At 33.9% G+C, this 13309-nt stretch overlaps 2 protein-coding genes across 2 annotated transcripts; one reads left to right on the forward strand and one right to left on the reverse strand.

The window, feature by feature from the left end:
* Nucleotides 1–265: 265 nt before the first annotated feature.
* Nucleotides 266–1367, reverse strand: LOC149887919 (periculin-1-like). Its single transcript, XM_090088434.1, has 2 exons — nucleotides 633–1367; nucleotides 266–474 (listed from the first exon to the last, which is right to left on the reverse strand). Exons 1-2 carry the CDS (start codon nucleotides 850–852, stop codon nucleotides 266–268), a joined length of 429 nt encoding a protein of 142 aa, XP_089944560.1. The 5' UTR covers nucleotides 853–1367.
* A 9585-nt stretch (nucleotides 1368–10952) lies between these two features.
* Nucleotides 10953–12231, forward strand: LOC149887920 (uncharacterized). Its single transcript, XM_090088506.1, has one exon. The coding sequence runs from the start codon at nucleotides 11094–11096 to the stop codon at nucleotides 12174–12176; it is 1083 nt and encodes a 360-aa protein (XP_089944632.1). The 5' UTR covers nucleotides 10953–11093; the 3' UTR covers nucleotides 12177–12231.
* The last annotated feature ends 1078 nt before the right edge of the window (nucleotides 12232–13309 follow it).

A 13309-nucleotide genomic window follows, 5' to 3' on the forward strand; every position in this document is an offset into this window, starting at 1 on the left:
CTTCTTTTGGCACAAAAGATAAGCCAAAATAAGCAAAACATTCTCTATTTATGTAAATATTATTTGTTTTACGGCAATTATGAAAAATCCGTAAGTAGGCACATTTTTGTATAATTTCAATATTCCGAAATTAGGCAGTATTTTGCGTTTTGCCTAACAAGCATTATAGGATGGGGTCCTACCGATCTAGTCGCGCAACACTAATAAACAAACGAACACTGCTCAAAACATTATAACATCATTGCATTTTTAGACAAAACTACAATCAGTATGGTCGCGGTGGGCATTCATCGTATTTTCCGAGGCATTGTCCGAGACCACGGTAACCAGCTTTGGCGCAAAACACTAACCCGTATGGACATGGCATGCAGATCGCTCTCTTGTTGACACATGCCACGTAGCCAGATCGAGGCTCGCTATCAATAGCGTAGTTGCCGTCAGCACGATAGATGCAGTCATTTGTAACGTCGACACCTAAAGTTTAAAGACAAGATTAAACAATGAGCTTCTTCGCTCAAAAACAAAAATAAAAATTTACTGCGCTCTAGTCGAACCCGCAACGCGGTTAGGAAACAAAAGCGTGACATACTCAACTAAGCTTTGCTAAAGCAATTTCTGAAGAAATCTCTTACCAAGACAGAGAACGCGTTTTGGTTGGTAGTCTGTTTTCTTGGGTTCGTAGTCGGTTTTCTTGGGTTCGTAGTCGATTTTCTCGCGTTCGTAGTCGGTTTTCCCGTGTTCGTAATCCGTGTTCTGGTGTTCGTAGCCGTCTTCTTGATCTTGCGCTACACGCACTGCGTTTGCTGTGACAGTCAGAACACAAGCTGCGATGAAAACTATCTTTGTTGCCATGGTTGTCGAGCTGTTTGAAGTTTTTATTAAATTCGCTTATACTTTGCGTTTGAACTTGCTTGTGTTTGCTAAGCGCGTTTATATAAGCGCTTTTCAACGGACAGTTGAGGAAGTAACAACTGCACAAATTTGCGAGTAATGTGCTACACGAGCGCTGAAAAGTAATAACGAACTAACAAGTGCTTCGTTTAAGGAAACGCGTTTCGTTTCTGCAAAAAGTTGATGTCATTAAACTAGTCTGGCACAAACGCAAACTCAGACGGCGCACAGAAAAAACAAACAAAACAAAAGCTACGAAAGCACACCATACTTATATTAAACTATTTAACGTACATGGTTTAAACAGTTTTCGTAATTTTTGTACAATAATCTTTGAAACGATGAAATGAAATTTGTTTACAAAACTCTAATTAGAAAAATACATATCTCCAAGGTATATTCCTAACGCCATATCGAAGCTTGAAGTTGCTCTGCTTCTAATGATAAGTGTAGTTTTGTTGGTGACAGTAAACTAAACCCTTGCACACGTTTTGATGATTGAAAAAAACGGTTTTTTTACACTATGATAAAATGCAAAAACAACAAGTTTTTAAAGCTTATTGCAGTATGTTTTAAATCTGCTGTTAAGCATGGCTGCCGAGAGGGGAGGCTGGACAGGGAAGATTCCCGGGACCCCGTGTGTGTACAAATAATTTTTAAAAACAATTTTTAAAAGATGTAAATAGTTTTGACTTTTAAAAGATTTGAATAACTTTCATTTTTAATTTTCAATGACCATAGCACGCTTTTGGTCCTGGGTATATGATTGATCATAATGAGGGCCCCATAACAAAACATCTCTAAGGCCCGAAATTTCTCTCAGTGGCTATGCTATCAAGTAACTAATTAAAGAAGCAAAACTGCTATTAAGTATATAACTTAAGAAGTAAAAGAATGTAGGTAAACTGTAAACATAACAGACTATAAAAGTTTCTAATGCTTTTCATTATTAAGCGTACGGGAGAAACTTCACTCCTCGTGAATGAAATGCGAAATACTAAGGAGGAGGAACGCAAAAATTGCTGTGATCAAAAAGCAAATTCCCCTTCTACCACTTCTTTCGTACGTACGCATGTTCCAGATCAAACTTTGGTAACTTTTCGCATGTTAAATTGTTAACAGTCTGTTTAAAAAGAAACAAAGCACTTCTTTTTTTGTTGATTCAACTTTCTTCAAAGCTTCAGATGTTTTACGTTCTTTTTACAAAACATATCACTAAAGTAAAGAGCAAGTAATTATTGCTGATTAATTTTTGAATTGCGACAGTTATTCGTGTGATTTTACTTATCAGGGAGATTGAAACTAGAGGTTTCTTGAAGAAAAGAATCAGAAGTTGCTAATTCAATCTTTGTTTGAAGGATATAAAAAAGTAAATAAGACAGAGACCGTGTCTTTTGGCGTTAAAGAGGGTTGGAGAGGGTAACGTCTTCTCAGCTCTACAGTGAGCATCGAAAAAACCAAGCTGAACTGCTTTCCGATAGCATGCCCAAATCCTACGCCTTTTATTTTTATCTAAGGTGGCTTATGCGTTTGTTTGTCTTTCATTCGACCCAATTAGGTGTGCTTTCGTAGCTTTTGTTTTGTTTTGTTTGTTTTTTCTGTGCGTCGTCTGAGTATACGTTTGTGCCAAAGTACTTTGATGACGTTAGCTTTTCACAGAAACAAAACGCGTTTCCTCAAACGAAGCACTTGTTAGTTCGTTATTACTTTTCAGCGCTCGTGTAGCACATTACCTGCAAATTAGTGCAGTTGTTATTTCCTCAAATGTCCGTTGAAAAGCGCTTATAAAAACGCGTTTCGCAAACACAAGCAAGTTCAAACGAAAAGCTCAAGCGAATTTAAAAAAACCTTCAAACGGCTCGACAACAATGGCAACCAAAATAGTTTTCATCGCAGCTTGTGTTCTGGCTGTCACAGCAAACGCAGTGCGTGTAGCACAAGATCAAGACGACGGCTACGAACACCAGAACACCGACTACGAACCCAAGAAAACCGACTACGAACCCAAGAAAACCGACTACGAACCCAAGAACACCGACTACGAACCCAAGAAAACCGACTACGAACCCAAGAAAACCGACTACGAACCCAAGAAAACCGACTACGAACCCAAGAAAACCGACTACGAACCCAAGAAAACCGACTACGAACCCAAGAAAACCGACTACGAACCCAAGAAAACCGACTACGAACCCAAGAAAACAGACTACCAACCAAAACGCGTTCTCTGTCTTGGTAATAATTTCTTCAGAATTTGTTTCAGCAAAGCTTAGCTGAGAATGTCACGCTTTTGTTTCCTAAACCAGTTGCGTGTTCGACTAGAGCGCAGTAAACTTTTATTTTTATTTTTGAGCAAAGAAGCTCACCGTTTAATCTTGTCTTTGAACTTTAGGTGTCGACGTTACAAATGACTGCATCTATCGTGCTGACGGCAACTACGCTATTGACAGCGAGCCTCGATCTGGCTACGTGGCATGTGTCAACAAGAGAGCGATCTGCATGCCATGTCCATACGGGTTAGTGTTTTGCGCCAAAGCTGGTTACCGTGGTCTCGGACAATGCCTCGGAAAATACGATGAATGCCCACCTCGACCATACTGATTGTAGTTTTGTCTGAAATTGCAATGGTGTTACAATGTTTTGAGCAGTGTTCGTTTGTTTGTTAGTGTTGCGCGACTAGACAGGTTGAGCGTCACCCTAAAATACTTGTTAGGCAAAACGCAAAAGATTGTGTAATTACGGAAATATTCGCGTAAATTCAAATATTCCGTAATTACGCAATTTTCGAAATTGTCATCCGCAAAACGCAAAAAAATTAGTAAATACGGACAATTTTTCGTAAATTGAAACTTTGCGTAATTACGAAGTTTTCAAAACCGCAATCCTATAAAAATGCGTACATTCGGATTTTTCTAATTCGCTGTGAATTGGGTACTTTTTGTGTAAATTGAGAAACTTTAGCTTTTTTCGGCACACAAGAGGTAAACAAAGAATATACCTCGAAGAAAAGTATTTTTTTTAGGGATGGTACTTTTACTTTTTTTTTTACTTACTCAAGTAAGTAAAAGTAAAATCCTTTATGAAAAAATAATTTGCGTATATAATTGCAAATGTCCAAAAAAAACTTAAATTTTCTTTTAAAAGTAATCTACTTTTCTAAAACAAATTTTATTTTGTAAAGAAAGGTGAATTTACTTTCAAATGTCAGTTATGTAAAAGTAGGTTATATAAAAAAGTAATTTACATTTAAATGTAAAATTGAGTAACATGGAAAAAGTAATTTACTTTTATATTTAAATGTTAATTACTTTTTTAAAATTGCATTACACAATATAATTTTACGTCGAAATCTAACTTACTTTTGTATTTAAAAAAAATTTCTTTTTAAGAAAATCATATTACAGCAATTGTAAAAAAAAAAGCATTTCAAAATACATTATAAAAAAGTTACAAGCAATCAAATGTAAATAAAATTTACTTATACAATTAGTTTTCATAAGTAGACGTGTTATTTTATAACTAAAATGAAATGGCTAGCTTCCACCCTCTTTCTATGGACCCAGATAATAATGTTTCTCCCGATAGCTTCAGGTGACTTTTTTTTTCAACCCCTTCAAAAATTATCAGCAAAAATATCAGGATTTAAGTAGACGAAGATATGGTGATTTTCACACTGTTGATGTAACACTTAAAAATGTTGCTGATATTTCTCAATAATTTTAGACACAAGCGGTACAATTGATTTGGTATTCATGGTTGATAATGCAGTGCTTGAATCAGAAACATATCGCCATGGCATCAGGACTTCAAGGAATTTCAAAAAAATTTTGTTAAAAGTTTAGCAGATACAGTTGATAATGTTGTATTGATTAATATTTGTTCATCTTCAGAAATTGAATGCAAAAGTAAGTCAGGTGGTTTAGAAAAAGAAAAATTTCATTCTTTTAATATATCAGATGAACAAAATCCATCTGATGTTACCATTTAAAAAGTAAATTACATAAAACTCTTTTTGATTACGTAAGTTTACATTTTAAATAACTTTTAGTTACAATTAAAAGTAATCTATATTTAAAAAGTAATTAAATTTACTTTTTGGTCATTTTAAATCCTATCAAAAATTTTAACCATATCCTTTTAAAGAAATTTTATTTTTAACCAGGGTCTTGTTAATAGCGGTAAAGTGGTTGTATTAGCTTTTACTAGAAAGTCTATCGACCACCTATGCCCCCGACAAAAATCGATTTTTAATCAAATAATTTATACTTACTTGATTTATAATTTTTGCCAAACTTTTTGAAAGGTCCATGTCGCACCCTAAACATATATGATTATGCGTTAAACGAATTGTGAAATATCTTTAGGGAATTTTTCCCAATAATTAAAGCTTTCACAAAAACGGGATATTTTTTTCCTAAATATAATTTTTGCGATAGAATTGCTTTACTGTCATTATGAGATTTTCACTCTCCGCATAAAAATATACTATTTTTTGGAAAAATGTATTTTGCACTAATTAATATTTCAGTTGCTTAATTATGTAAAAAAAACTTAAAGTTTTCCTCCATTTTTTCAGGCGACAAGAAGCGAAAATTTGCGCCCCCCCCCCACCACCACCACCACCTTCCTTTGACGGCCGACACCAGTTGAGATGGAGTAACCACTGAAGGCAACCTTTAAATCTTCTTGCATACAAAATAATTTCTGACGGCAACAGCAAGTGGCTTTCATCTCTCGATTGAAGCAGGCCTCCAAAATTAGTTACCATTATAAGTAAAATCAAAATATTTTGTAGCAGCGGCCGTCTATCGGAAGGCGGAAGAAACTGTAGGTAGAGGCAAAAATATTTTGGGAGGCGGACGGCGATGTTTTGCACCTCCAAAAAGAGTTCGTGTTTTGGTGTAATTTTACTTTGCCGCCGGAAGAGATTATTAACGTTGATGCGGTATATCACCATAAAAAGTGATGTTTGATCAAAAAAAAGCAATATAAAGGAAGTTTTCGAAAAATGCGTTCAGTCGGAAAAGTGACGTAGTCAAGGATTAGCATGGATAGGAACCAACCCATCATGTTTGTTAAACTTACCCCCAATTACAAAACCCCTCCACAAAAACGGTCCGCATACATGGAGAATAGTTCCCAACATTATAACCCAGAAGTAGCCAGAAGCAGGCAATTCTCCTCAACACGCTATGTTAAAACAACATAAAATGACTGTTATTTGATAAAAGTAAATAAAATAACTTACTTTTTACTTACTTACTAAGTAAAGTATAGTGTTTTAGTGAAAAAAATTTACTTTTACTTATAATGGTAACTAATTTTTTTTCAAATAGTTTTTATATAAGTTGTCTATGCTAATTTTTGTTATCTTTACACATAAAAGTAATTTCGTATTATGATGCAGTATTCTCTTACTTTTTAAAGTAAATATGACTTTTTTAAAATCTTTCATTTACGTCAGATCACCTTCAAAAATAATTTACTTTTACATGTAAAAAGTAAATTAATTTCGATGCAAACTATTTGTATAATTATAAATCTTAATTACTTTTTAAAGTAAATTACTTTCACACGAGTTACTTTTAAAAGTAATTTACGAAAAGTAAATAACCATTTTATGTGAACTACTTTTACTTGTAATAGAAAAATAACGCATTTTTAAAAAATTTTTAATAAGTTACCCATTTTTAAAATTAACTTTATGTAAGTAATTTATATGTAATATAATTTTATCTTTTTTTAAAAAATGAATTACTTTAAAATGTAAATATATTTCATAATTTAATCTAAGTTATGTAAATTAATTTTTTTTTAAAAGTAATATATTTTTCCATCAAAATAAGTAAAAGTGCCATCCCTAATATAATATATATATATATATATATATATATATATATATATATATATATATATATATATATATATATATATATATATATATATATATATATATATATATATATATATATATATATATATATATATATATATATATATATATATATATATATATATATATATATATTAGGGTGTTTCTTATTTGGGGTTAAAAATTTTTTTTTTTGTTTTTCAGTGGGCCACCCAATGAAATGGTTCATTTTGGTGAGAAAATAAATGTGTAAAAATTTCAAGGGGAAGAAAACATTTTTACTGGGCGCTACCAGTCATTGAAATTTAAGGCATACTTTACTATGCGCTCTTAGTCATTAACATAGGAAAAAATCATAAAACTGATGGAGACTGGTGATAATGACTCATTTACTTGGTACACATTTATTCACTTATTACATGCATTAAAAACATCCATTTTCTGTCATTGCATTTCTACTTATTTATTAAAAGACAGCAATAAACATGCTTTTTTAATTTGATTGTAGGTTTATTAAAGACAATAGTTACTGTACTAAGATTAATCACTCATGAGAGTTGTCTTTTTTCTGTCAGGATATTTCTGTCTATATTTTTGAACTACCAGCAACAGGAACTGCTTTTGCTCTTCGTTATTTGTATGTAGTCTATTATATTCGTCCATTAGTGCTACGCCACGTTCTGCAATGTCGTTGACAACCTTCATGCTTCGAACAGTGGACTTTACAGTCTTGAACTCATCATTATGTTCCCATTCTCTTACACTGTTTTGAAGAAAGTGTGATGGAAGTCCTGTGATGCTGAAAAATCTTCGTGTATTAAACGTGACAAAGTCCTCCAGTTTCTTTTCTTGGATAACTGAGCAGCCCACAGTAGTCCGTTTCATATGTATCTGATCTGAAACATTGTTCAATGCTTGGACCATCTTGACCTTCGTCTCAGGGCGAACCTTATCATCAAAAAAAGCTAAAGCAACAAGTTCCTCTGATAGGTACCATAGATGCCCTTGTAACTTATTCACAGCAATTTTCGAGATCTCAGGATGCTGGGTCTTGTAGGCATCCAAGTCTTTCAAGAGCTGCAGATCAAGTCTAGGAGCTGAGGTTGCTTCAGGAGATCTGTACCAGGCTGTAATGTACAGTCGAACCGTGAAAAGGCAAATATCCCTTATTCCCTTCTCCTCTCTTTTTGTCAATCTGAATTGGTCTCTAAACATCCAAATCTTCAACGCATAAATAGCTTTCGCCATCCAGCGAGCACGGTGTACCTGAAGTTGATGGCTCAGGGTCATCTTGGTTACTAGGCGAGGCATCTTCTTGAGTTATGCTATCTTCTTTAGGGTTATCTTCACCTACAGAAGATGATGAAAGAACAACTGTTTCTTCTCGAGATTTTCTTGCCATCTCCTCTCGGTCCCTTTTTCGGTTCATTTCTTTTTGTCTTTTTCTTGATACTTCTTCTTGCTTTGCCAATTTCTTATCGACTGGACCCATTTTGCCTCTCCGAATTTTCTCGCTTTGGCATAATAGGAAGTTCTTATCCTCCTGAATGGTGATCATTTCCAATGCGTTGGCATGGGCAATATCGAATAGTTCTGCTAACCCTTTATTCCATTGGTCTTCCTTTTGTTTCAAATAATCTGAACGCTTAGCTTTATTCTCTTTATTTTTCTTCAACTTTTCCCATTCCTTGTAAATGTTTTCGATTTTAGGGACAACGTGCTTCTTTAATTGCACTGGTATTCGGGCCTTTGACCAAACTTCAAAAACATCATTTGCTGTGGAATGTAATGCTTCCCTAATGCTTTGCTTGGCAATCTGCTTGTAATGGAAGAAAAGGGCCAACACTTCCCTTTTTGATGGAAGCATAACACAATCTAAAGAAGAGGACATCTGTCCAATAAGCCATATCTCCGTTTTCTTTCTGGTAGCTATCGTTGCACTGGTTGATGAAGCCATCATTGTACAGTAGTTACACTAGTTTAACCTGCAAAAGAAGCAATTAAGCATTATAGACACAATTCTGCACACTAAAAGTAAAAAAATTACTAGTTAAAAGAGGTTTGTACGCTAAGCACCAACCACTTTTGTTGCATAACATCATACGCAACATAAGCATTTTTAGGGTACATTTGCGCAATACTGTAGGGTCGGTAGCGACCCCTAAAAATCATTCTAAAAAAAAAAAAAAAGTGCATTACTTTTTTATGATAATGAACAAAATGGCAGGGTGGCCCATGCAAAAATCGAATCTTCAAAAATAAGAAACACCCTAATATATATATATATATATATATATATATATATATATATATATATATATATATATATATATATATATATATATATATATATATATATATATATATATATATATATATATATATATATATATATATATATATATAATATTCCTCGCTTACGTTGTGTACCAAAAAATGGGTCTGCATTTCTTACATTTAGAGGTAAATTCGTGTACTCAGTGATTTATAATGTTCAACTTTTATTGATATAAACTAAATTTTACTTACGAAGATGACAAACAAATTTCGGTCGATGACTAACTTGTTCAGTATCATTTTTATTGTAATGAGATAAAGTAAAGTTTTACTTTTGAACATAAGTAAAATGGCATTTACCTTTTTTGACCATTTTGTTTTTATGAACACACCTTATGTTAATATCCTAAACAAACATTCTTAATCGTTTAAGGGTTCTTAACAACCTTGATCATTTATAAAGTTTTGCCTCAAGGAGGGAATGGGGGGGGGGGGGAAGTATGCTTACGTTTTGGTTCATTTTCAGAATTTTTACACTATAAGGTTGAATGTAATTTTGTTCAAGTTAACTTTGTTCTATTGCGATCTCATTCAAGCTCAAACAAATGTCATTGAATATTTATTTTGTTCTTCTTTTAATCTTGTTTATCTCAGTCTTTAACTTATGAACAAGAACAAATGGAAACAAATGAAGCAAATGAAATGCTTAGTCGTTATTAATAAAAAATCGAAAATTATCTACCACTGAAAACAGGAACTTTTTGAATCAATGATAAAATCATGAATTTTAGTTTAACGAATACTGATTATTCAAAACAAATTTGGAATGATAAATTTACGAATCGAAATGTACCTTTTATATTTTTACGAATTAGTTACTCATATTATTACAAACCTAACCTAATCTTTCATAAAACATAGTATCAAGAATTAATACTGAAAACCTACTAATCGTAAAGATAGTAATTGTAACATTCGAATCAATAAAAATATAACAGGTACATTCCAGCTCTTAAATTTATCATTCGTAAAAATTAGGGTTCGGAAAATGTGTCTGCGCAGATCTGCGCAGACAAAAATATGCGCTTATCTGCGCAGACGTCGGCGCCGACGTCTGCGCAGACACTTTAATGGAAAAGAAAAATTTAAATTATCTGAATCAAATGTCTGAAATTATTTTTGTATAATTATCTACTTTTTACGAGTTTTTCATTACTTATCTGTTTCTTCTTGGTTCGAGCTACGTATAATCAATCGATATAAACTTTTGTAAGTGTTTCTTACTACAACTTAAAGTGATTTAGAATCAAGAAATCTTGTATTTTCGTCATTCAAAATATTTAAAATGGAAACCATCAAAATTTCGAATTATTTGACAAATCTTGATCGAGAGAAGCGTTCTGGCACTTGTTTAGCATGCAACAAAACTGTTCAATGGTCGAAGGAACGCCTTGCAGCGCATAAAAGATCAACATGTCCAAACGCCAGTGTCGAGGAAAAAAGATTGTTTTCAAAGCGTAATTATGAATCGTCACATCTAATCAATGATTCTCAGCAAGTTCCGTCTACGACTGATTCACCGACGCAGCGTGTACATCCACCAATTAATGAAGAGCTCAAAAATGATATCGATACGAAGCTTGCTAATTTCTTTTACCGTACGGGTATATCATTTCGTTTAGTCGAATCGGAGGCCTTTAAGGATTTCGTTAAGTCGCTCAATCCATCGTACGCATCTGTCATCCCGAATGCTAAAGCCTTATCAGGATCTCTGCTCGACAAAAAATATACAAAATGTTTTACTTCTGTAAATGAAATTTTGAATTCTGAAACAAACTTAACACTGATGTCTGACGGCTGGACGAACATAAGAGGCGATCACATAGTGAATTTTTGCATTAAAGCGCCCAATCAGAAGCCTTTTTTTTACACCTCGATAAATACATTCGGAATCATTCAAAATTCATCTGCAATTGCCGCGGCAATCTTACAAGTTATTGAGAAGATTGGCTCACAAAAATTTACCAGTTTCATAAGCGACAACGCTCCTGTTATGAAATCAGCGTGGAGGATCATTGAGGAGAAATATCCACACATCTCGGCTAGCGGATGCGGAGCTCATGGAGTCAACTTGCTTGTGAAGGACATAGTTTCTACAACTGAGGCCACAAAAACAGTCAAAGATGCAGAAAAAATCATCAAATATGTGAAAAATCATCACATCGTGAAAGCAAAGTTTGATGAAAGACGAATTGCAGCAAATACTTCTCTTTCATTGTCCATGCCTGTATCTACACGATGGTTTAGTTATTATAAATCAATGAGCAGTCTCCAGCTATCAAAAAACGTTCTTATTAAGTTGGTAGACGAAGAAAGTACATTGCTGAAGAAAATTCAACCAAAGAATACATCTGCTGATGTTATGGCATTGATAAAATCTAACCCATTTTGGGACCGTCTCTCTAAGCTTGTCAAAAGCATTGAATTTCCTTCCAACGTGATCGGAAAGCTAGAAAGTGATGAAGCTCTATTGTCTCTCGTGTATGATTACTTTGGTCAAATGTACAATTTATATATGGACGATGAAAACATACAACAAAAAGTGCAATCTCGCCTTGATTTTCTCTTTACACCAGGTATTGGAATTGCTTTCATATTAACGCCCAAAAATGCCGCAGAAGGTTTATATTTGAATGAAGATAAAACCGATTTTATCACTGCTACAGTTGAATTCGCCAAAAAGATCAAACCTGAAATTGCTGACACTGCTGAGGATGAATTGATTGCTTTTATGGGAGAAATGGCTGCGCTGCCTGAGAGAAGGAAGGAAACAATATTCAAGATGAACGCGCGAAATTATTGGAACATTATCGGTCGCGATAAATATCCTGCTCTTTACGAAATTGCTAAGCCTGTTAACGAAATGATCTGCTCATCGGCTACAGCAGAAAGAGCTTGGTCTATCTTTCGATTTATTCACTCGCGACTAAGAAATCGTCTTACGAATGAGAGAGTTGAAAAGCTGGTATTCTTGTACACCAATAGCGTGCTGATGGACACAAATGACAAGACTGATTACATTCTTGAAGAAGGTGCAATTCTCAATGAAATTGAATGTCAAGAAATCACCGAATAGGCGCCAGCATTACATTTTTTTATTACTGTAAGAATCTTTGAAAACTCCTATTGTTACTAATCACTGAATTTATAATAAAGTTAAAATATCACTTAAAAACATTTTTTAAGTTTAAAACTTTTTTTGTTGATTTCAAAAAATCGTGTGCAAAGCAGTAAATTTTGTCGGCGCCGACGTCTGCGCAGACGTCTGCGCAGACAAATTATACTGTCTGCGCAGATCTGCGCAGACAGTCCGAACCCTAGTAAAAATATAACAGGTACATTTCAATTTGTAAATTTATTATTTGTGATGAAGAAATCACAATCGGACTAATAGAAATCATAAAAATAATGTGATAACTATTTTCCCAACTCTAAATTTTCCAAGTACAATCCAATTATTTAGCTGAAAAATGTTCTATAACATTAAGCCATACTAAGCTTAATCTTTCTGCTATAAAAATGCATTTAAAAATTTTTTTGAGGCCTAGAATTAGATAAATATCAAACATCCCATTAAGAAGTTTAGCCACGGCCTTTATTTCATTTTTGCAGCCATAAAAATGTTAACGCATTATCAGAAAATTAAACTAACTGAACTTGCATATGCCAATAAAAGTACTCTCTTTAAAAAGCTCAAGCCTGCACGATTGTAAAAAACGTGATGAAATCTGCAAGAACATCCACAGAGTTATTCATCCAGAGAGTTATTGGCCATCCATCCAGAGAGTTATTGGCCTTTGGTGCACTTGTGACTGATCACAAAGCATTAAAAAGAATCAGCAATCTCAAGCGAGCAACAGTGAAAAAGCAACATGTTAAGTCACTGAAGACTGGAAGCCAAGGTTTTACTTTCACCAATGCAGAGGAGATTATTCTTGATATTGTTGGCCGAGGCTCTATTGATGTTTTTGCTCTGGATGTCACAGATGTTGCTGTTAGCTTTGGAACACAGGCTTCCTCAACCAAAACATCGACTTTAGAGGTTTGTGATTAAGTTTTTGAGGCTCCTTCCATCTGTATTGCTTTTGATGAAGCCAGCAACATTAAAACAGGTCTGATTAAATCATTGATACTTTTTTTCATTTGTTCACCAAACGCTGTTTTAATTTGTTCGCTGGCAGATTTTTTCATTTTTTCACCATTCGCTGG

Source organism: Hydra viridissima, unplaced genomic scaffold (genome assembly GCF_058129835.1).
Source record: "Hydra viridissima isolate aposymbiotic clone 2 unplaced genomic scaffold, HvirCarnegie_v1 scaffold_5, whole genome shotgun sequence".
In the NCBI taxonomy this organism is placed as follows: domain Eukaryota; kingdom Metazoa; phylum Cnidaria; class Hydrozoa; order Anthoathecata; family Hydridae; genus Hydra; species Hydra viridissima.

What these genes read in the sequence shown, in the direction of transcription:
- LOC149887919 (XM_090088434.1), bottom strand. Translation starts at nt 852, where the DNA reads ATGGCAACAAAGATAGTTTTCATCGCAGCTTGTGTTCTGACTGTCACA. An exon ending in AAAACGCGTTCTCTGTCTTG is followed by an intron (nt 475 to 632) that starts GTAAGAGATTTC and finishes TTTAAACTTTAG; the next exon opens with GTGTCGACGTTACAAATGAC.
- LOC149887920 (XM_090088506.1), top strand. Translation starts at nt 11,094, where the DNA reads ATGAAATCAGCGTGGAGGATCATTGAGGAGAAATATCCACACATCTCG.